The sequence below is a fragment of the Mytilus trossulus genome, chromosome 13, assembly GCF_036588685.1.
Source record: "Mytilus trossulus isolate FHL-02 chromosome 13, PNRI_Mtr1.1.1.hap1, whole genome shotgun sequence".
Classification (NCBI taxonomy): domain Eukaryota; kingdom Metazoa; phylum Mollusca; class Bivalvia; order Mytilida; family Mytilidae; genus Mytilus; species Mytilus trossulus.
In genome coordinates this window covers 5,704,590-5,725,651 of record NC_086385.1, presented here as the reverse complement: position 1 = coordinate 5,725,651, position 21,062 = coordinate 5,704,590, and the positions used below count along the sequence as shown (strand labels likewise).

The 21,062-nt window shown below is 32.4% G+C and overlaps 1 protein-coding gene across 1 annotated transcript in view; it reads right to left on the bottom strand.

The window, feature by feature from the left end:
- The window catches only part of LOC134695116 (dnaJ homolog subfamily C member 13-like), a 71,585-nt gene that overhangs the window by 46,433 nt on the left and 4,090 nt on the right, over nt 1-21,062 (bottom strand). Inside the window, exons 7-20 of the mRNA XM_063556309.1 lie at nt 17,906-17,962; nt 13,706-13,848; nt 12,653-12,812; nt 10,418-10,509; nt 10,093-10,190; nt 9,648-9,716; nt 6,705-6,787; nt 6,092-6,264; nt 4,772-4,871; nt 3,858-3,965; nt 2,397-2,552; nt 1,854-1,910; nt 1,106-1,227; nt 390-465 (exon numbers count right to left, since the gene is read on the bottom strand). Coding sequence (XP_063412379.1) covers nt 390-465; nt 1,106-1,227; nt 1,854-1,910; nt 2,397-2,552; nt 3,858-3,965; nt 4,772-4,871; nt 6,092-6,264; nt 6,705-6,787; nt 9,648-9,716; nt 10,093-10,190; nt 10,418-10,509; nt 12,653-12,812; nt 13,706-13,848; nt 17,906-17,962 — 1,494 coding nt within the window. The remainder of the gene's footprint in view (nt 1-389; nt 466-1,105; nt 1,228-1,853; nt 1,911-2,396; nt 2,553-3,857; nt 3,966-4,771; nt 4,872-6,091; nt 6,265-6,704; nt 6,788-9,647; nt 9,717-10,092; nt 10,191-10,417; nt 10,510-12,652; nt 12,813-13,705; nt 13,849-17,905; nt 17,963-21,062) is intronic.

Below are 21,062 nucleotides of genomic sequence, written 5' to 3'. Positions count from 1 at the left end.
TGTAGAAATTGACATTACAAAATATGTTTTCGTTGGTTGACTTGACCTTACCTATAGTGGTATGAAAAGCTCTTAAATAAGATTACCACAAAATATTTAAAAAATGTTTGGTACTTGCAGATCAATTTGTACAGTATCTTCTGTGAAACTGTTTGGTATTTTGCTATAGAAAAAAGTCTCAAATCTTAATTGACTAGGATTGTCATTATTCTATCGAAGGTCATTGGTTTTCTTCCTGCACTCCAGCTTCCTTCACCAATAAAAACTGGCTGCCACAAAATAGTTGAAAAGCGGTGCTGAAAAGTGGCATTAAAACACCAAGAATCAACAACCAAATCCATCTGCAATATGACACACTAAGAGTAAAATAAGTTTTAAAGAATACTCACTACAACTCTTTTCAGCAGACCCATTGCTGTGGGATGGCCTGTTACCCATAATCCTACCAAGTGACGACTCAGCTGTCTGAAAAAAAAGTAAAATAAGTTTTTAATATATAATTGTATTTGCACAAATTTCAATAAATTTACAGTCTATAAACTATCAATTTTCTGACAATTTTGTAGAAAATTGACAAAAACCACCAAAAACTAATTTTACAAATTCTTCACACACATTGGTTAATTGTCAACAATCAATGAAATATGGATGTTTTGAGAACAATACATCAATATCTGCCTTCCCATAATCTTATACTTACTGGTTTTAATACTCTGAGAGTAAACATTGCAGTGTAGATGAATAGAAAAAATCGGAATAAATGACTACTTTTCCTATTTTATTGTATTTCAATTTTAACATCCTATTGTCCGCACTCTGTGTAAACATTGTTGTTTGTAGATGTCTTGAGAACACCCCCGCAATATGACTTCCCATAATCCTTCAGTACTTACCTATTTGTTAACATCCTGTTGTCTGCACTCTATGTAACTATTGCTGTATGTAGATTTTTTAAGAACACTCCCTCAATAGGACTACCCATAATTCTACAGTACTTACCTAATTGTTAACATCCTGTTGTCTGCACTCTGTGTAAACATTTCTGCATGCAGGTGTTTTGAGAACACCCCCTCAATATGACTTCCCATAATCCTTCGGTACTTACCTATTTGTTAACATCCTGTTGTCTGCACTCTGTGTAAACATTGCTGTATGGAGATGTTTAGGTAAAGCTCCTTCAGCTAAGGCTAGTTCCTGCATTTTTGCTGCTATCTCACTATCACCCTCCTTTATTAAAAAAAATATTGAAGATTATTGTCAATAAAATGACTTTCTCAAGCTAATATTACATTCAATTTGAAAATAAGGCTTAATTAAATCCATATTAAACACCCTTTCTTTATTTGTGTCAGAATTTTGTTCCTGCAAAATGGAGATATCACAAAGAAATTAACAGCTGTGCCAAGAGCCCATAATACACCTGTCATACAATTCACCCAAGTTTTATGCAAATTGGTTGAAGGGTTTTTGAGTTAATGATCAACATGTTGACGACGGACGGACAGACATTTGAACAGACAGACAAAAAACAGTATACCATAATATGTCTGATTAAAATGATTATTATATGTACAAATCACATAATCTTATTTAGGGATTAGGCCTGTTATAGACATAAGAGTAGAGTAATGAAGAGAAACTATCAATTAAAAGAAGAACTTGATCTTGGTTATAAAAAAAAATGGGGTTATCAAACATATTACGTCAGTTTACCAAAAAATGTAAAAAGCACAAAAATTGTATTAATTTAGCACTTTAAAGTCATATATTACAAACTACATAGATCTTTTTTCCAAAAGGACAAAACCACTATTTTTATGATAAAACTCCACTACTTTAATGATAAAACTGACCTCAATGATTGCTTTCATTACCAGACCGGCCCCTTTAACAATGGCCATAGAAGGATGCTGGAATATAAAAAATAGTACAATCATCAATCAATAATTTCAACTTTTTCAATGAAATAACAACATATAAATTCAATTGTTTCTAAATAAATGTGTTTTATATACATATAAAATGTGTCTACAGTATTTTTGTGATTATCTTTATCTCCATACCAAAATAATATGATATGAGTTTTGCTCATTGTTGTAGGATGATGAGTTTAATACCTATACTTTTTTTACATCCACATTTATAATTTGGTCTCTGGTAAATACTTGTCTCATTATTCAAAGTATATTGCTATTATTTTTCTGAAATAGCAAAATGGCGGCAGAAATAATAAAATTCACCCTTTTTTTATTAAATTTAGAATATACATGCTATACTTTTTTACATCTACATCATTTGGTCTCTGGTTGATACTTTTCTCATTTCAATATATTAAACTGCAATATCCTTATTCTGGGTTAAATTAGACAAAATGAAAAACATTTTATTTATTTAACCTGAAAGAGTTTGAAGACAATTCTGCCATTACAAGCCACTGTCTCTAACAAATTATCAAACTGGTCCCCATCTGTTGTCTCACTGTAGGGAGAGCAAAGGGAAAATGTTAGGAAATCCAACATGGCTGAGATCACTAATGCTCCTGAACTATGTACCTAAAAATACAAAACTCATATTGAAAACAGCAAAGAAAAAATTACAAAAGATTAATAAGGGATTTACTGTTTTGCTATGAACAAAATGAATATTCAAATGGATAAGAAAAATCCTTTCAATTTCAATAATGAAAGATAGAACATCACATTACATCAATTTTAGAATATTATCAAATGTCATTTGCTTGCCTCAAACATTTTTGAGGCACAAGAGTTATGTTCTGATTGCCATTTTTTTTCTTCAGTTATGCTTATTGACATGCAAGTATAGAATACAATTATGTCTGACTATGGATATAAAAACATTGCATGATGAAAGCCGATCTCAAGATGTTAAGGTGGTACCCAACACCTTCACTAAAATAAATTTGGCTTGTTTAATTTCTATAAAAAAATTTCAAAGTATTTACTTTGACCCTTTAACAAAAATATAAAACTTTCAAAAATTTTGAACCAACCGTTTTGTCAAAAAAAAATACACTGGTTAAATAGCAATTTGACAAACACCAATTTTAATCATTGAGAAGCTTAATATTCCTTCTACAACACAACGTAATTGAAACATTTAGCTGACTTTACAGAGTAACCTCCCTGTAGTGTTAGGTACCACCTTAAAATAATAAAACTGGAAAATAACACTCATCAGAATACTATGAAACTAGAATTTTACCATTTTTCTACACAAATTCTAATACAAACATGTTAGTGTTGAATGAGTTAAAACACTGAAAGGAGTAAGTTCAGTAAAACCCCTTTTTGGCCCCAAAATACAGCAGTTTTACAAAATTGTAATCTTTAAGATATTCATTACAAAGTAGAATGCTTCTGTTACATAAATATAGGCTGTTTTTGACAATACAATATACTTATATTGGGTACTAGCATCATTAAGACATGCTAAAGTACTGAAATCTTCACAATTTTAGCATTTTAGTTAAATTTTAGACGGTTTCCATCTTAAATGAAAGTGGCCACATTTGTGTTCATTTATAATATTGAAATGTAAGTTGTATTTGATGATAATACATAAAATAAATAAAGGTTGAGGATGAACACGGATGCGGCCACCTTCATTTTTAACCCCAAAAAAATGACAAAAGTGACGTTTTTTGTCATATTTGATAGATTTTTCATATTATGCTTGAATCTGAGCGTTTTTAATGACTCAATCAGCTAAATCTTTCACAAAAACTAATCAAATTAATTGAAATAGACACTTAAGTGATTAAAAAGTGTCAAAAATCTTTTGTAAGAAGAACCTGAAATTTGCCCTTACCGGACTTCCTCCTTTCTATTGTAACTTACCACATGTTCATTAAACATTTCCAACAGGGTTTCTAAGAATTTTCTGGATGAAAGTAAGGAACTTTTGTTCAGCTGTTCTTGTCTGAGATCATAGTCATCATGCATAGGCTGAAAAAGAAACCAAAAGATGCAAAATGGTTTTATCTGTTTTTCTAATTATTTAAGGAATGACTAAATTATGTCTATGGGCGGATAACAAAATAACGTCAGCCAATCAGAAGATGCAATACATCCAAAATTAAATTATAAGAAAATAAAATGTTATTTTTGATGATCTGCAAACAAAAATTTTCTTGTACCATAACAAGGACTATCTTTTTTCCATTGCTCAATGATAAAAATGTAAAAAAAAACATATACCAATCAGAAATTGGGAACCAATCATAAAGCAGAATATGCAATTGAAATATTAAATGAAATCGTAGAATGATTTGGTGATGATATGGAGAATCTGATTTTTTATGCAAATTATAAAGGACACTTCTTAAAAATATTTTAAAATCTAATTTTAGTATTGTTTGTTAAGAAATTCACATGTGACCTCTTTTACCCTTGATATGCAAGAAAAGAGTAAACTAATTTTTTTATCATTGCACTTCAGTTACAGGAAACCATTATTGAGAGGGGGAAGGAGGGGTCCTGATCCCGAAAACCCGGGCTTAAAAACTTCAGATCCTGAAATCCTGGGCTTAAAAACACAAAATCACGAGGTCCAGAAATTCGAAAAAAAGAATTTCAAGATCTCGAAAGTGTCAATCCTGAAGTCCCGAATTCAAAAACACCCGATCCTGGAGTCCCGATAAAGGTCCTATTCCCCTCATTATTCACTTTTTGCTTTCACACAATTGCAAATGTTTATTTCCAAAATAAAAATAAAAAATGTAGTATTTTGTTTTCATATTTATAAATGGTACCTGCATTAATGCACACAACATATCTACAGCTGCATGTGTCACACCATGGTCTTTACGCTTCATTGCCTTTACTACTTTCACACCAACTTTCTCTCTCATTCTGAAAATAAAAATGTATTTATTCATAAATACATTAGACTTTATAACCACAAATCTGTTCGTATTCTATGAAATATCAATATATTGATCCAGAGCTGAAACTCATATTTCATAAATACCTGTCTATTAAACCAAACACGGTCAGGACTATGATTTACATGTTGACTTTTTTTTAGGTCTTATTTTGCTGAACATTATTGCTTTTTGCAGTTTATCTCTATCTATGATAATAACTGAAAACGGCAAAATTTCCTTAAAATTATCAATTCAGGGGCAGCAACCCAGCAACCAGTTGTTTGGTTTTGACAGGTTTATCATCACAGAAACAAACAACAACAATATGATGTATGAACTCGGCTATTCCCATTGTCAAAAGTACACATAAAAGGATGAGAAAAGTTCATGAAATATATCTTAAGTACAAAACTTGTATTTATTTACAACCAGTGCTTAGCTCCAGACATTCAATAGCTCTTGATTTCCTATCGAATGTTGTTGGCTTGTTTCTGGGAACTCGACCTTCCTCCATCAATAAATACTGGCTTTCATGAAATAACCCAAAAGGGTCCTTAAAAGTAGCATGAAGCCGTACAGTGACCTATAGTTGCAGAAAAAAATGACTATTCCGACACCCTGCTTAATCCCACATTTTTTTCTGGTCCCCAGTGTGTCGGTTACACTGTTTTAACAGTATGTAAAATTATCTAAAAAGAGGTTCTTGGTTGAATCAATATTTTGAAAGTACCTTCCTATCTTTCCTAATACATTTTAATGGAATAGCCCTTGGTAGTCTTTTAAAAGCTTGGAAGGGACATTTTTAAAGTCCCTTTCTACCCTCCCAAATACATTTTAATGGAAAAACCCTTACCTTGGTAGTCTTGTAAAAGCTTGGAAGCCTGCTTTTGATGCTACCTTCCTACCTCCCACATAAAATTTAATGGAAAAACCTTTACCTTGGTAGTCTTTTAAAAGCTTGGAAGGGACATTTTTAAAGTCCCTTTCTACCCTCCCACATACATTTTAATGGAAAAACCCTTACCTTGGTAGTCTTGTAAAAGCTTGGAAGCCTGCTTTTGATGCTACCTTCCTACCTCCCACATAAAATTTAATGGAAAAACCCTTACCTTGGTAGTCTTGTAAAAGCTTGGAAGCCTGCTTTTGATGCTACCTTCCTACCTCCCACATAAAGACTCAGAAGATATAACTGTTTGATCTCCTTACCTTGGAAGTCTTGTAAAAGCTTGGAAGCCTGCCTTTGAAGCTACCAATCTCCTGAGTGCTGAGAACTGAGCTTCTAATGACTCAGACGATATAACTGTTTGATCTCCTTCTCTTTCTAGTAGACCTGATAAAGCCCCATTGATCAGTTTCTCTTTGTTCTCAGCAAACAGACCCTAAAATGGCAAAAAAACAAAATATTGAATTAATGAATAATTAAAACCTTTTTTTCATATTGCTCCTACTGTTTAGGTATTAATGCATCCCTCCTTTTCAAATGTTTAGGTTTTATCATAACTAATGAAGGAAAATACAGAAAAGTCCATCTGACATATAAAAATGTTTATCCAGTGATATTTTTTTATTTAAAGAAATTCTTTAAAACTGTGTTTTTTTTTTAAATATTTTCATCATATTTTAATCATTTTTTTTTGTTTTTGAAATTTGTAAAATAATTAATTTCGTACTACACGTTTTTTTTTCAATGAAAATAGCAATGTGACAAAATTGATCTAAAAGTTTCACCACAAGTTTTATAAAAAGCATTCTGACATGGTCAATATTTAACAGTAATGTTTAGATCAATGTAAAACTCAAAATGGCCTTTTCCACTTACATCTTGAGTTACAGCATGGAGAAGTCCACTGTAGGAAATGTTACTGTTAAATCTGGACACTACTTCATCAAAGGTCATTCCAACTGTAAAGATAAAGCAAAGATGTAACAGTACTTTACTTGTATAGGGGAAAAAAGGCTTCTTTATATCTGCACATTTTACAATCATTTTATTCAATTAATTCACCTTTAAATGTTTTAATTTTAAGATATCTAGCTATAAAGATAAGATCGTTGATTTTCCAGTTTTCAAGGTTTTACACAAGTAATATTTTGTTGCCCTTTATAGCTTGCTGTTCCTTGTGAGCCAAGGCTCTGTATTGAAGGCTGTACTTCGACATATAATGGTTTACTTTTAAAAATTGTAACTTGGATGGATAGTTGTCTCATTGACAATCATACCTTATCTTCATGTATTAATATAAAGATGATGACTCTCAAATTCATGGTGCTATCCAGTTAAACAGTAAACTTTAAATTATATCAAATATAAAAAAGAATATGTGGTATGATTGCCAATGAGACAACTATCCACAAAATCAGTAACAAAAGAAGAGAAGATACCAGAGAGACAATCAAACTCCTTAGTCACCAAAAAACATTCAAAACCAAGGAAAAACAAAAAAAAACAGAAAACAACATAATTTCCATCATGACAGCAAAATGCCTTGAGTGTATAGAAAAAGGCAATATCTTGCTTAGCTTGCTTGCTAGCTGAACTGTGATATCATTATTAGGTTATGTATACTACCCTCCTTTTGGAGTAGTCTATTGCTACAGTTAGATAGATAGGTTATCTGTCGGACTAGTCTATACTTAAAGGAGGAAGTATACCTGACTTCATGATTCAGCTAGCAAGCAAGCTATCCAAACATATTACCAATACCAACACACTCGAGACATATTGCTGTATATATGACAGAAATATGATAAGAATGCCGAAGTTTATATAACAGATTTTCTTGCAACTTTTTATAAATGTATTTCATTTGTAAATTCAGGTTATTCATTAAATTGAACATGTTTTAACAAGGTTTCAGTTGAACATTGAATAGAAAAAATAGAAAAGAAAATTTTATTTTAAGTCGATTTACATGAAATATTACAAACATAAGCTCTGTAGAGCCTTTTGCTGACATTAATAACAATAACAACATATACAATATTAAGACATCTGACATATCATCTAGACCCCGTTTACACTGGCAAAGAATTTAAATCAACCTTAAAAAGACCAGTTCGCGTTTACATTGCACAAGCAAGATCTATCGAGATCGATCCTATTTAATCCAGTGCGTTTACATAACAACATGAAAAGAACCTGTTTGACCTTTATTTCCCAATCTAAATGTAACAAACACCTGAAAAAAGATCGATTGCAGTCGATCTAAGCGTTTACACCAAAAAACTAGAGGCTCTAAAGAGCCTGTGTCGCTCACCTTGGTCTATGTTAATATCAAACATTGTACACAGATGGATTCATGACAAAATTGTGTTTTGGTGATGGTGATGTGTTTGTAGATCTTATTTTACTAAACATTTTTGCTGCTTACAATTATCTCTATCTATAACAGTAGTTTCTGTGGAAAATGTTAGTGAAAATCTACAAATTTTGTGAAAATTATTAAAAATTGACTTTGAAGAGCAATAACTCCTTAGGGGGTCAATTGACTATTTTGGTCATGTTGACTTATTTTTAGTTCTTACTTTGCTGTACATTATTGCTGTTTACAGTTTATCCCTATCTATAATAATATTCAAGATAAAAACAAAAAAAACAGCAAAATTTCCTCAAAATTACCAATTCAGGGGCAGCAACCTAACAACCGATGATCCAATTCATCTGAAAATTCCAGGGCAGATAGAGCTTGACCTGATCAACAATTTCACTTTGTGTCAGATTTACTCTTAATGCTTTGGTTTTTGAGTTATAAGCCAAAAACTGCATTTTACCCCTATGTTCTATTTTTAGACGTGGCGGCCATCTTGGTTGGTTGGCCGGATAATCGGACACAATTTTTAAACTAGATACCCCAATGATGATTGTGGCCAAGTTTCAATTAATTTGGCCGCGTAGTTTCAGAGGAGAAGATTTTTCTAAAAGATTACTAAGATTTACGAAAAATGGTTAAAAATTGACTATAAAGGGCAATAACTCCTAAAGTGGTCAACTGACCATTTTGGTCACGTTGACTTATTTGTAGATCTTACTTTGCTGAACATTATTGCTGTTTACAGTTTATCTCTGTCTGAAATAATATTCAAGATAATAACCAAAAACAACAAAATTTCCTTAAAATTACCAATTCAGGGGCAGCAACCTAGCAACGGAATGTCAGATTCATCTGAAAATTTCAGGGCAGATAGATCTTAACCTGTTAAACAATTTTACCATATGTCAGATTTGCTCTAAATGCTTTGGTTTTTGAGTTATAAGCCAAAAACTGCATTTTACCCCTATGTTCTATTTTTAGCCATGGCGGCCATCTTGGTTGGTTGGCGGGGTCACCGGACACAATTTTTAAACTAGATACCCCAATGATGATTATGGCCAAGTTTGGTTAAATTTGGCCCAGTAGTTTCAGAGGAGAAGATTTTTGTAAAAGTTAACGCCGGACGCAGGACGACGACGACGGACGACGGACGCAAAGTGATGAGAAAAGCTCACTTGGCCCTTTGGGCCAGGTGAGCTAAAAAGATGGAATCAAATAAGATCGATCTTTTTAAAACCACCTCTAGAGGTAGACTTTATATTTTAAGTCCGATTGAAGATCGATCTTACTGTTTACACTGGACCAAAGTTGGATCTTAAAAAGATCGATTTTAGTAAGGATCGATCTTTTTTGTCAGTGTAAACGGGGTCCTAGATTTCATAGCTCACGTAATATTTAAAGTTTACAATATTTTAATGATGAGTCAGATGACAATGGACTATATAATCTACCTGGTGTTACGGAGAAGAATTTTAAATGTTGACTTTCTACTTCTTCATCTACGGGTACTGTAAATGGACCTGTAATGGAGTATGGTGCATTATGGGTAAAATATTAATACAATGCATTATGGGTAAGCTATTATAAAATGCAAAACAAGTAAACCTTTTTACTTGATAAAACATAAGTAATTTTCCAACTTCTATGAATTAATAGTGACTAACTTTTTAGAAAAAAACAGCTTATCAGACTCTAATTGCAGAAGAATCTATTTAAAAGAAACCAAGTTAACCTCAAATATTTATCATGTAAAAGTTTCGGTTAACTTTACAAACAGGGATTTGCCCATAAACATCAATCATTTTGCTAGGGAAACACTCTTTACAAAACAATCAATTGATAAAATATTTTTTAAAACATTACTATTTTATCTTGAACTTAACCTTTTGAACTTACCTAGACGACAACCTCTAGATGTAAATTTCATTTTCACACAAACATCTCTATTTCCAGACGCTCTGACTCCATCCAAGACAGAGGCAATTAAGGCGTCCCTGTTAATGAAGATAACACTAGTCATAGATACTATAAAAGGTGTCTTAAAAGGGAGATAACTTGATACTATAAAAGTTTACTTAAAAGGGAGATAACAAATTCTATAAAAGTTTATCTAAAGGGAGATAACTAGATACTTAAAAGTTTACTTAAAAAGGGAGATAACAAATTCTATAAAAGTTTACCTAAAAGGGAGATAATACATTAATCACAGACTATAAATTACCTGTCAGTGGACTGATAAGTTCTTATTGCACCTTTAACATACTCAACGCTGAATTTTTGTGGGTTTTCTTGGTCTCTAATAATGGCAAATATCTGTAAATGGAAAGAATACTTAATTTCATTCACAAAATGTCATCTTTTATCACAGTCTTGGCATAATATGTACATATACTTGTGTAAGGATTCAAACAAATAGAATGATCATATTTTTAAACTAGAGGCTCTAAAGAGTCTTTGTCGCTCACCTTGGTCTTTGTGAATATTAAACAAACAACATAGATGCATTCATAACAAAATTGTGTTTTAAAGATGGTGATGTGTTTGTAGATCTTTACTGAACATTATTGCTGTTTACAATTATCTCTATCTATAATGATCTTTGCCCAGTAGTTACAGTGGAAAATATTTCGTAAAATTTATGAAATTTATGAAATTTTTTAAAAATTGACAACAAAGGGCTATAACGCCTTAAGGGATCAACTGACCATTTTGGTAATCGTGACTTATTTGTAGATCTTACTTTGCTGAACATTATTTCTGTTTACAGTTTATCTCTATCTACAAAAATGTTCAACATAATAACCAAAAATGGCAAAATTTCCTTAAAATTACCAATTAAGGGGCAGTAACCCAACAACAGGTTTTCTGATTCATCTGCAAATTTCAGGGCAAATAGATCTTGACCTGATTAACAATTTTCCCCCTAGTCAGATTTGCTCTAAATGCTTTGGTTTCAAAGATTTAAGCCAAAATCTAAATTTTACCCCTATGTTCTATTTTTAGCCATGGGGGCCATCTTGGTTGGTTGGCCAAGTCATCGGACACATTTTTTAAACTAGATACCCCAATAATAATTGTGGCCAAGTTTGGTCAAATTTGGCCCAGTAGTTTCAGAGGAGAAGATTTTTGTAAAAGTTAACAACGATGACGATGGACGACGACAACAGATGCTAAGTGATGAGAAAAGCTCACTTGGCCCTTTGGGCCAGGTGAGATAAAAAGGGTTGTAAACCCATGCATTTCATCAATTGATTAGAGTCAATCAGTGTCACAAGTCAGGAGCATGTAATTCAGTGGTTATTGTTTGTTGCTGTATATCATATATGTTTTTGTCGAGCCTTCGACTGTAGTCGAAAAAGCTAGACTAAGTGATCCTACATGACGTCTTCGTCGTCGGCGTTTAAAGTTTTTGAAATCCTAATAACTTTCTTAAACTATACTGGATTTCTACCAAACTTGGACAGAAGCTTGTTTATGATCATAACATAGTATCCAGAAGTAAATTTTGTAAAAATAAAATTCCATTTTTCCCAATTTTACTTAGAAATGGACTTAGTTTTTCTACGGGGAAACATTACAGTGGTTAAAGTTTTTAGAATTTTAATAACTTTCTTAAACTATACTGGATTTCTAACAAACTTGGACAGAAGCTTGTTTATGATCATAACATAGTATCCAGAAGTAAATTATGTAAAAAATAAAATTCCATTTTTCCCAATTTTACTTATAAATGGACTTAGTTTTTCTATGGGGAAACATTACAGTGGTTAAAGTTTTTAGAATTTTAATAACTTTCTTAAACTACCCTGGGTTTGTACCAAACTTGGACAGAAGCTTGTTTATGATCATAAGATAGTATCCAGAAGTAAATTTTGAAAAAAAAAAAATCAATTTTTTCCGTATTTTACTTTTAAATGGATTTTCTTCCAGTTAACCATACATACATGTACAGTCTGCAGTTGTTTTTAAAACATTTATTAGAATCATAAACTATCCTGGATTTTTACCAAACTTGACAAAAGCTTCTTACAATCAGAAGATTGTATCAAGAGGAATATTTTTATTGAGTTTTTTCCTCATTTTTGTTGAGCCTGCGATTTACAGCAAAAGTAGGCGAGACACTGGGTTCCGCGGAACCCTTACTCATTTTTTGTTAATTATTTTGCACAACAATCAAGCTGCTAGTTTTCTCATTTGAATTATTTTTCATTTATCAGTTTGTGGCTTTCAATAGCTGACTATGTGATATGAGTTTTGCTCCTTGTTGAAGGACTAGCAGTTACCTATAGTTGTTAACTCTTAAGTCATTAGGTCTCCAGTAGAAAGTTGTTTCATTGCCAATCATACAACATCTTCTTATTTCTATATACTGTAAATTTAAAAACATTGTGAGGTTTTGTCAAGATGGGTGTTTTCTGTCACAAATAGGTACCCACAATGCATCAGAAATACCTACATCACAGAGAGGTTTTATTGTGGCTACATTGTATGTAGCAGGATCACGTTCAACCAAACAGGTTTCTGTTAAACAAAGTGTCCGTCTGACGGAATCAGAATGGCGTGGTGAGATCTTCTGAACCATGAACTCTGTGTAGGATGTCAGGGCTTCATCATTGCTGAAAATAGTGTAATATTCATAAATACAGGTTTGTTAGATTTTGTGTACTGAAGATTCATTTTTATTTTGCGAGTACCAATTTTTTGTAGTGAAAACCTTCATCAATGTGAAAAGGTAATTTTGTGATTTTGCTGAAGTCTGCATACAACCCTATGCAATGTTGAACATTTAAATTGGTAGTTCGTCTACTTTCACAAAATCCACAAAATTTGTATCCAGTGAATAATAATGAATTAACAGTATGTCTTATCTTATTGGCAATAATTGACTTGAAATAATTTGGTATGCATGGATTGAACTTTGCATTTGGCTTTTTAATATTTCATACGGCTGTTTGCGATATTTTCTAGTGCCAATGTTTTCCCAATGTCAAAATGTTATATATGTTTGGCTGTAACAATAATTAAATTTATATCTGCCCAAACAAGTAAACTATGCATATGTGCAGTGACCTATAGTTGTTAATTTCTGTGTCATTTGTTTTTTTGTGGAGAGTTGTCATTGTCAATCATACAAAATCTTCTTATTCTTAAACAAGAATGTGTCCTCAGTACACGAATGCCCCACTCGCACTATCATTTTCCATGTTCAGTGGACCGTGAAATTGGGGTAAAAACTCTAATTTGGCATTTAAATTAGATAGATCATATCATAGGGAATATGTGTACAAAGTTTGAAGTCGATTGGACTTCAACTTCATCAAAAACTACCTTGACCAAAAACTTTAACCTGGAGCAGGACAGATGGACGGACGCACAGACCAGAAAACATAATGCCCCTTTACTATTGTAGGTGGGGCATAAAAATGCATTTAACATACATATATCTTTATAATGAATTATTTTGTTGAAATTATTCAAAATAGATTTAACCAAGAAATATTATATGTACCTGTATTTGCCTAGTCTATGAGTGGCAAACTGATCTAAACCAACAGGGTCTTTTCTCTGTTTAACAGAGATTCCTACATAAGCTGCTGCTGACTCCATTACACCTTTTATTAAAGCTTCCCGCTGATCTAGAGCAAACAGATGCTGAAATATATGAAAAAATATTTCTGTGAGCATAACTCTTCAGTTCATTGCTGGGTCTTTCCTGCCAACACAGTGGGTATAAGTATAAACCATGCACATGACAGGTGCGTTAACTCTAGAACATTAAAAGTGAAGCCATCAAAATGCAAACTTCACCTATATTTGTGGTAAAAAGCAATGTGTATAAGTTTCATAACACTAAGTTGAGGCAAACTTTAATTAGAGAATGGAAACCAAAAATTCAGCATTTTTCCCAATTGTAAGGGAGAATAAATCTAGAACTTTAAAAGTGACGTCACCCAAATTCAAACTAAATCTGTGTATTGTGTTTAAGTTTCATAAAATTTGTTTGAGGCAAACTATAATTAGAGAATGGAAACAATAATTCAGCATTTTTCAAAATTGTAAGGGGGAATTATAACTCTAGAACTTTAAAAGTGATGCCACCAAATTCAAACTAAATCTGCGTATTGTGTATAAGTTGCATACTTAAGATAGAGAATGGAAAAGGGTAAAATGTAATCTCCTTTCTGCATCACAGGGGCATAATCAAAGAGCAGAATGCTCTGAGGGATACGATTGCCATAGTTTTCATTGACACATGTATAGCAGTTCTGCCAAATTTTCTTTAAACAAATGCATGAGATTTGGACAAAATTCAAAAGATCAAAGAGGAAAGAAATAGATCCAAGAATACTGTTGCAGAAAAAGCATGAACATGCGCGAGTCTCAAGCATTTTTGGCCGGTAACCCTGGTACAGCTGGATAGTATTATTCTCTAAACTAATTCAACTGCACATGCAAAATGTAACAATCTGAATAGTCACTCAACTTAAAGAATAGCCAATCCCCGTTACAAGTGTATGAGCCATGTACTTATTGTGTTTTATCGAATTATAGTTATCCTGTACCATTGTAAACTCGTACCATTAAAAAAAAACTTGTACCAATGCAAACTCGTACCATTGCTAACTCGTACCAACTTATTTAAATGCATTCAAATGGTGTTAAATGATGAGTATACATGATATACGTTACTTTCACCCAATACCTCTTAAGTCTGTAAAATGTATATAATTTGAAAGTACAATGACCAATTTGTAGCTTATGTTCCTTGTATATTGGATAGAAAATTCTGTGGCAGATGTAGATAATTAACTTGAGGTATATACAGTTTCACCCAAAGAAAATTTTTCATAAATAATTAAATCTAAGCAGTTAAACAAAATGATTGCCAAAATTATTTTTACTGTCTATAAATAAATGTAACAATGAAATTTAACTGATTCCTGTTAAGGGGGTCCGCATTTCCCACGCAAAAAAAGCACATGGCTTTCAACAATTGTAAACATAGCATTCAATTTGTGATCATGGATTACAGCTTTAATTAACTTAAATTGGATATATACATATTCAACATGTTCAATTTTAATAAGGTACAGTTAAAGCAATGTTTTAACTTTCCTCTGGATTAAGTTCTACAGTGGCGGATCCAGAACTTTTCCTAAGGGGGAGCCCGCTGACTGACCTAAGAGGGGGCCCGCTCCAGTCATTCTTCAATGATTCCCTTTATTATCAACCAAATTTTTTCAACAAAAAAAGGGGGGGCTGGATCCGCCTATGTTCTAGTAAAACATTAATGCTTTAAAACATTCTTTATTTTTGTCTAAATTTTCATTTAACTCCTGTGTAAAATTCAAGTAATTCAACTTTATTTCTATTAAGTTTACAAACAGAAACCAATAAAACATCATATTTTTAATATATTTTTCTGAATGTTACGACTTCCCAGTAGTACAAGTTAACTTTTTTGGTTCCAATGCCGTGGTACGAGTTAACTTGCTTCCGTATCTTATCACCGTAATTCTAGGAGGAACCCTAAACTGGACCCCTATTGTGTTCACTTATCGCTACACTGACCTTCGGTGCGAAGCTATATATAGAACGGCGGACCAGTTAGGGACCCCATTTCTTACTCTTTAATTATTGAAGTTCCTTTGGGTCAGAGGGCATGACTCCTTTCCGTACACACTCCTCTTTTTACATTGAGATCGTTCTTAATATAATACGACGTTTACCGGCATTAACGAGTTAATTCTTCTTGACGAATACTTCGAAAAGGGAGACAACTCGAAACGATAACATGGAAGATTCCATTTCTGCTGAAGGGGTGTTATAGGTAATTTTTACGATGAAACATTTATTTTAATTTAAATTATGCATGTGATTTAAAATTATGCAACAACAATAACCCTCCATATGCAGACAGACATAGAAAGAATCCCATGAGTTTCAAACTAATCAATGAAGCGGGGAATCACTCAATCTGATACCCCTTGATATCAGGAAAACTACACGCATGTGGGGTCTCACTAATTAGCGACAAAAAGCGTCAAGAAGCGACAAGAAGAAAAATATTAAGTGACAAAAAGCAACAAGAAGCTATTTAGCGACAAGAATACATTTTGTTATCACATACATTAAAATATTTTTTAGGATGATATTGAAAGATGAAGAAATAAAAAAAATTCGATGAAGAGATTGTGTACTTTTTATTATCATATTGATAGATGTAGAAATTAAACATGTGTAAGAGCAAAGGAAATGTAAACGCTATAAAATGAAAATAAAAACAAAGATTTGTCACCTTCCTTTTGAAGGATTTAATAAAACAAAAACATGAAATATTATTTCCTTCCTAACTGAACAATTAATTTTTCCTGATAGGACCAACATTAGCTGTGGCTTCACTCTAAGGTAATACACAATTAAGAGCAACAAATGAGATTAACTAGGTGCGTGTCCTTTGTTTTATTGCAACAATAACATCCATTAACACCTTCATCAATTACACGCACCAGAATATAAAATTATTGTACCGAATAGTGAACACCTGTTGAAACCTCAAGATTGTCATCAGTTTCCTTTAATCTTCAATCTATATGCATAAACATGATAAATATCGTTAAATGAGACAATACACTAAATAAAATGATGAAAAATATTCACATTTTAATTATGTTTTCCTCTTGTTTGATTACAGTTCTTAATTTGTATTTCACAATTTGTGTATGTATTTTCTGGACAATTATGCACAAATAATGCATTTTGCAAGTTAATTATATATTGTACAAAAATGGTTTTAAAAACAAATAAAAAGACAAAATATACTTCCTGTGATACCTTATAAAATATCATGTAAATAAATGTAGCAACTGAATTAGATTTACAAGTTACATTTTTCCCCCTATCAAAATTAACTTTCCTGTCGTTGAAATTGTTTTCTTTTGCATATTTTTTTAATATTTATTTGGAATAAGTAATATAAATAAAAAAATGTTTTCTTGTCGCTAAATAGTTTCTTGTTGCTAATATTCTTCTTCTTGTCGCTTCTTGACGCTTTTTGTCTCTACAATTCTTTTTGTCTCTAATTAGTGAGACCACGCATGGACATTAATACATAAACAAACCGCGACTTGCGATTTGGAACAAGAACGTTTATTAAATGATATGATGAATGGTTCTCCATTTCTTTATGAGAGTACAGTATCAAATATCAGTTTCATAACGGTAAAATATAGAAATACTCCACTTCAGTTCTTGTGACAGAAATAGAATTATCGATCGGCTTTCAGAGAACTCGCGCAAGTTATCAAAATTTGGGAATTCCCTCTGACGTGTTTCTAAATTTATAAAAACACTAAATATAAATACTGTTTAATTCTGATTTTCCGTATTGTTAAAAACACGCATATAAGTCAAGGAAAATATCACACATGAAGATTATGAGTAAAACATTACAGGAAAGTTGTTTATGTTCAATTGTTTTGCTTGTTTTTACCTTTTAAAGCAAGACAATCATAAGAATCTGAGATGTTGCCGAATGTTTAGAATAAAACGAATGACGTGAGGGAGTGTGTCATATGGTCAATGGTAAAAGTCTACAGATTGCTTGACAGCAATCGTATCCCAAAAACTATTTCCAAAACTAGTAATATATTATCTGCTATAATTGTACAATATTATGTAAATAATATAGGTACATAACTATACATACCAATCGTGTAAATCCACCGTGAGCTACACATACACCACCAGGTAAATCTCCTGACATCTACAAGACACAAAATAATGTAAATCTCCTGAGAACTATAATATACAAAATCAGGTAAATCTCCTGACATCTATAATACACAAAGTTAAATGTTTGAAAACATACTTTCATGATGATATGCAGGCATGATCAGATTAACCCCGCCGCAATTTTGCACCTGTCCCAAGTAAGGAGCTTCAGGCCTATGTTGGTTTTGTATGATTTTTAATTTTAATTTCTTGTGTATAATTCGGAGTTTAGAATGACGTCCAACATCAGTGAACTAGTATTGATATTTGTTTAGGGGCCAGCTGAAGAACCTCCGGGTGCAGGAGTTTCTCACTGCATTGGTGACCCTTTGTCTATTCTATGGTCAGGTTGTTGTCTCTTTGACACATTCCCCATTTCCATTCTCAATTTTATGTTATTGAGAATGGGACCTACCTAATAAGACTATTTAGCAGTCTTGAATTAACATGAGCAACACAAAGGGTGCCACATGTGAAGCAGGATCTGTTTACCTTTCTGGAACACCTGAGATCACCCCCAGTTTTTGGTGGGGTTCCTGTTGCTTAGGCCAAAAAAAAATATATGTCTGTTTCCTGTTTTTATTCAAATTCCGGAAAAAAATTGGTTCCGGTCCGGAAAAAAATCGTTTCCATTCCGAACCAGATCTGTATTTTACTATGCCCAAACAAAAAATGGCTGCTCCCAGCACAAATGTGCCACAATAAGCGAGTTTAAAAATGTCAGCACTTGGACGATTATTCAATTAAAGCTTCTTTAAAGGGATTAAATCATTTAGGGGTACAGGACCCTAACAAAACATGACATATAACCGACTGCAAATCTGACAGGAAGTGCAAAAAAAAAAAAAAAAAAAAAAAAAAAAAAAAAGAAATCCCGACCTCTGACCCTGATTTTTTGGCCTTGGAAGCAGGAAACAGACATATATTTTTTTTTTGCCTTAGTCTTTGATTTTATATGTTGTGTTTTCTGTACTATTGTCTTTTTCTTTTTTAACCATGGCATTGTCATTCTATATTTTATGTTGGATCTATGAGCTTGAATGTCCCTCTGGTATCTTTCGCTCCTCTTTTATGAATATAAAGTTCTACACGCAATGAGTAAAATTAACAGCTGTAGTTTAACTTAACCAGATGCACATTTTGGTAATAAATGTATCTTAAGTGTTTTTTAAAGCCTAAATATTAGAAAAATCAAAACCCACATCAAAGCTGATTAAACCAAAATTAAATGTCACTAAGTTGACTAGATGTTCAGTAGTTGTCGTTTGTTAATGTGGTTCATAAATGTTTCCCGTTATTTGTTTAGATCAGACCATTGTTTTTCCTGTTTGAATGGTTTTACCCTAGTCATTTTTTTGGGGCCCTTTATACAAGGGGTGCAATCAAAACCAGGTGATGGATATACACACACCGGAAGTTACAGTCGAACTTACCGCTTGAAAGTTAAGTGGTTGCATTTTCTTGTTTATATCAATTAAATTTTGATTAATATGTTGGAACACCGAATGTCAGATAGTATGTAGTTTTAAAATACACAATTGTTTTTGCTAGAAAGCGTGCAGTTATTGCAAACACTTCGACACAGTTCCAAATTTTCGACGGATAACTGTGTCGAAGTGTTAGCATTAACTTCACGCTTTCCAGCAAGGATAATTGTGTATTTCAAAACTAGATAGTATCCGACATTCGGTGCACTATCTTATTTATTAAATTTTATTGATATAAACAAGTAAATACGACTACTTACATTTCAAGTGGTCTGCTCGACTGTTACTTCCGGTGTGTGTATATCCATCACATGATTTTGATTGTACCCCTTGTTATAGTTTGCTGTTATGTGTGAGCCAAGGCTCAGTGTTGAAAGCCGTATTTTGACCAATAATGGTTTACTTGTACATATTGTTATTTGGATGGAGAGTCGTATCATTGGCACTCATACCACATTTTTCTATATCTATTCAGACAATTAAACCCACTAATTTAAGAGCAATTCAATTTTGCGAGTGGAAAAATAATGTGAAAATAAATTGTCGGGATATGTAAACTTTAATGAATCTTTTCTTATATAAAGTAATCAAATAAATTAGGAAATCACAAAATTAATTTTAACAAAGTTCAGGGTTTCCCCTGGGTCAATTATTTTTTTCGCCATCTCTTTCGCCAAAACAATATTTTTTTCGCCACTTTATTATTTTTTTCACCAAGTAACATTAATATATTTTCGTTTAAAATTTACCTTTTTTTCTAACCCTCCCCCCTTTTCCCCTTAAATAAGATGTTTTTCCCATTGTGTCTATGATTAATATTCTCTCAAACTCAAAAGGTGCCACTATTCTTTTATTAATAAAAAAGATATAAGTCCTGGAACATAACAAATTAATGGACATGTTTTTATCATATAATACCAGTATAGTTCATTAGGCAAGTTTCTTTAAAAGAAAAAAAACCCTGATCTGCCCTTTTGTACTAAGAAGTGGGTTTTTACAACAAAACAAAAGTTTTTATCACATGAAATTCATCCCTCGTTTCATGAGTAATCATTACATTGAAGGGTTATTCTCATTCGAGGGGTTGTTCCCAACCTTTTTGATAGATTTCTTCATAGCAACAGTTTTCTTTTCTTGCGGACCATCGAAAGTGAAAAAGGTGAGACGTAAAAACTATGCTTGAAACACGTGTGTCACTCAAACGACTTTAAAGTAGTATTAAAGTCAAAGGATTATCAAAGTTTTAATTAGGAGATTTTTCTTGCTTTTGAAAATTTTTTGTCACAATAACAGATTTCTTTTCTAAACTATCTTTAACAGGAGAGGAGACTTCAAATGTTTGCTTCAAACACGTGCGTCGCAAAGCTGTAAATAAATTCTGTATGTGACCGTTACAGAAGCCATTTAACCATATCATTTTGTCAAACAATTCAATCAACACCTTTATTAATTGGTCCTTTGTTGTCGATAGCAATAACATGTAATCAGCTGATTATTGATTTTCTGTCCGAATCTTAATGAGGTCAAGGTGAATTCAGAGTATTGCCTGATCAGGTAAAGTCTGAGAAACTAAAAAAAAAGTAAATAAACAAGATGGAGGAAAAT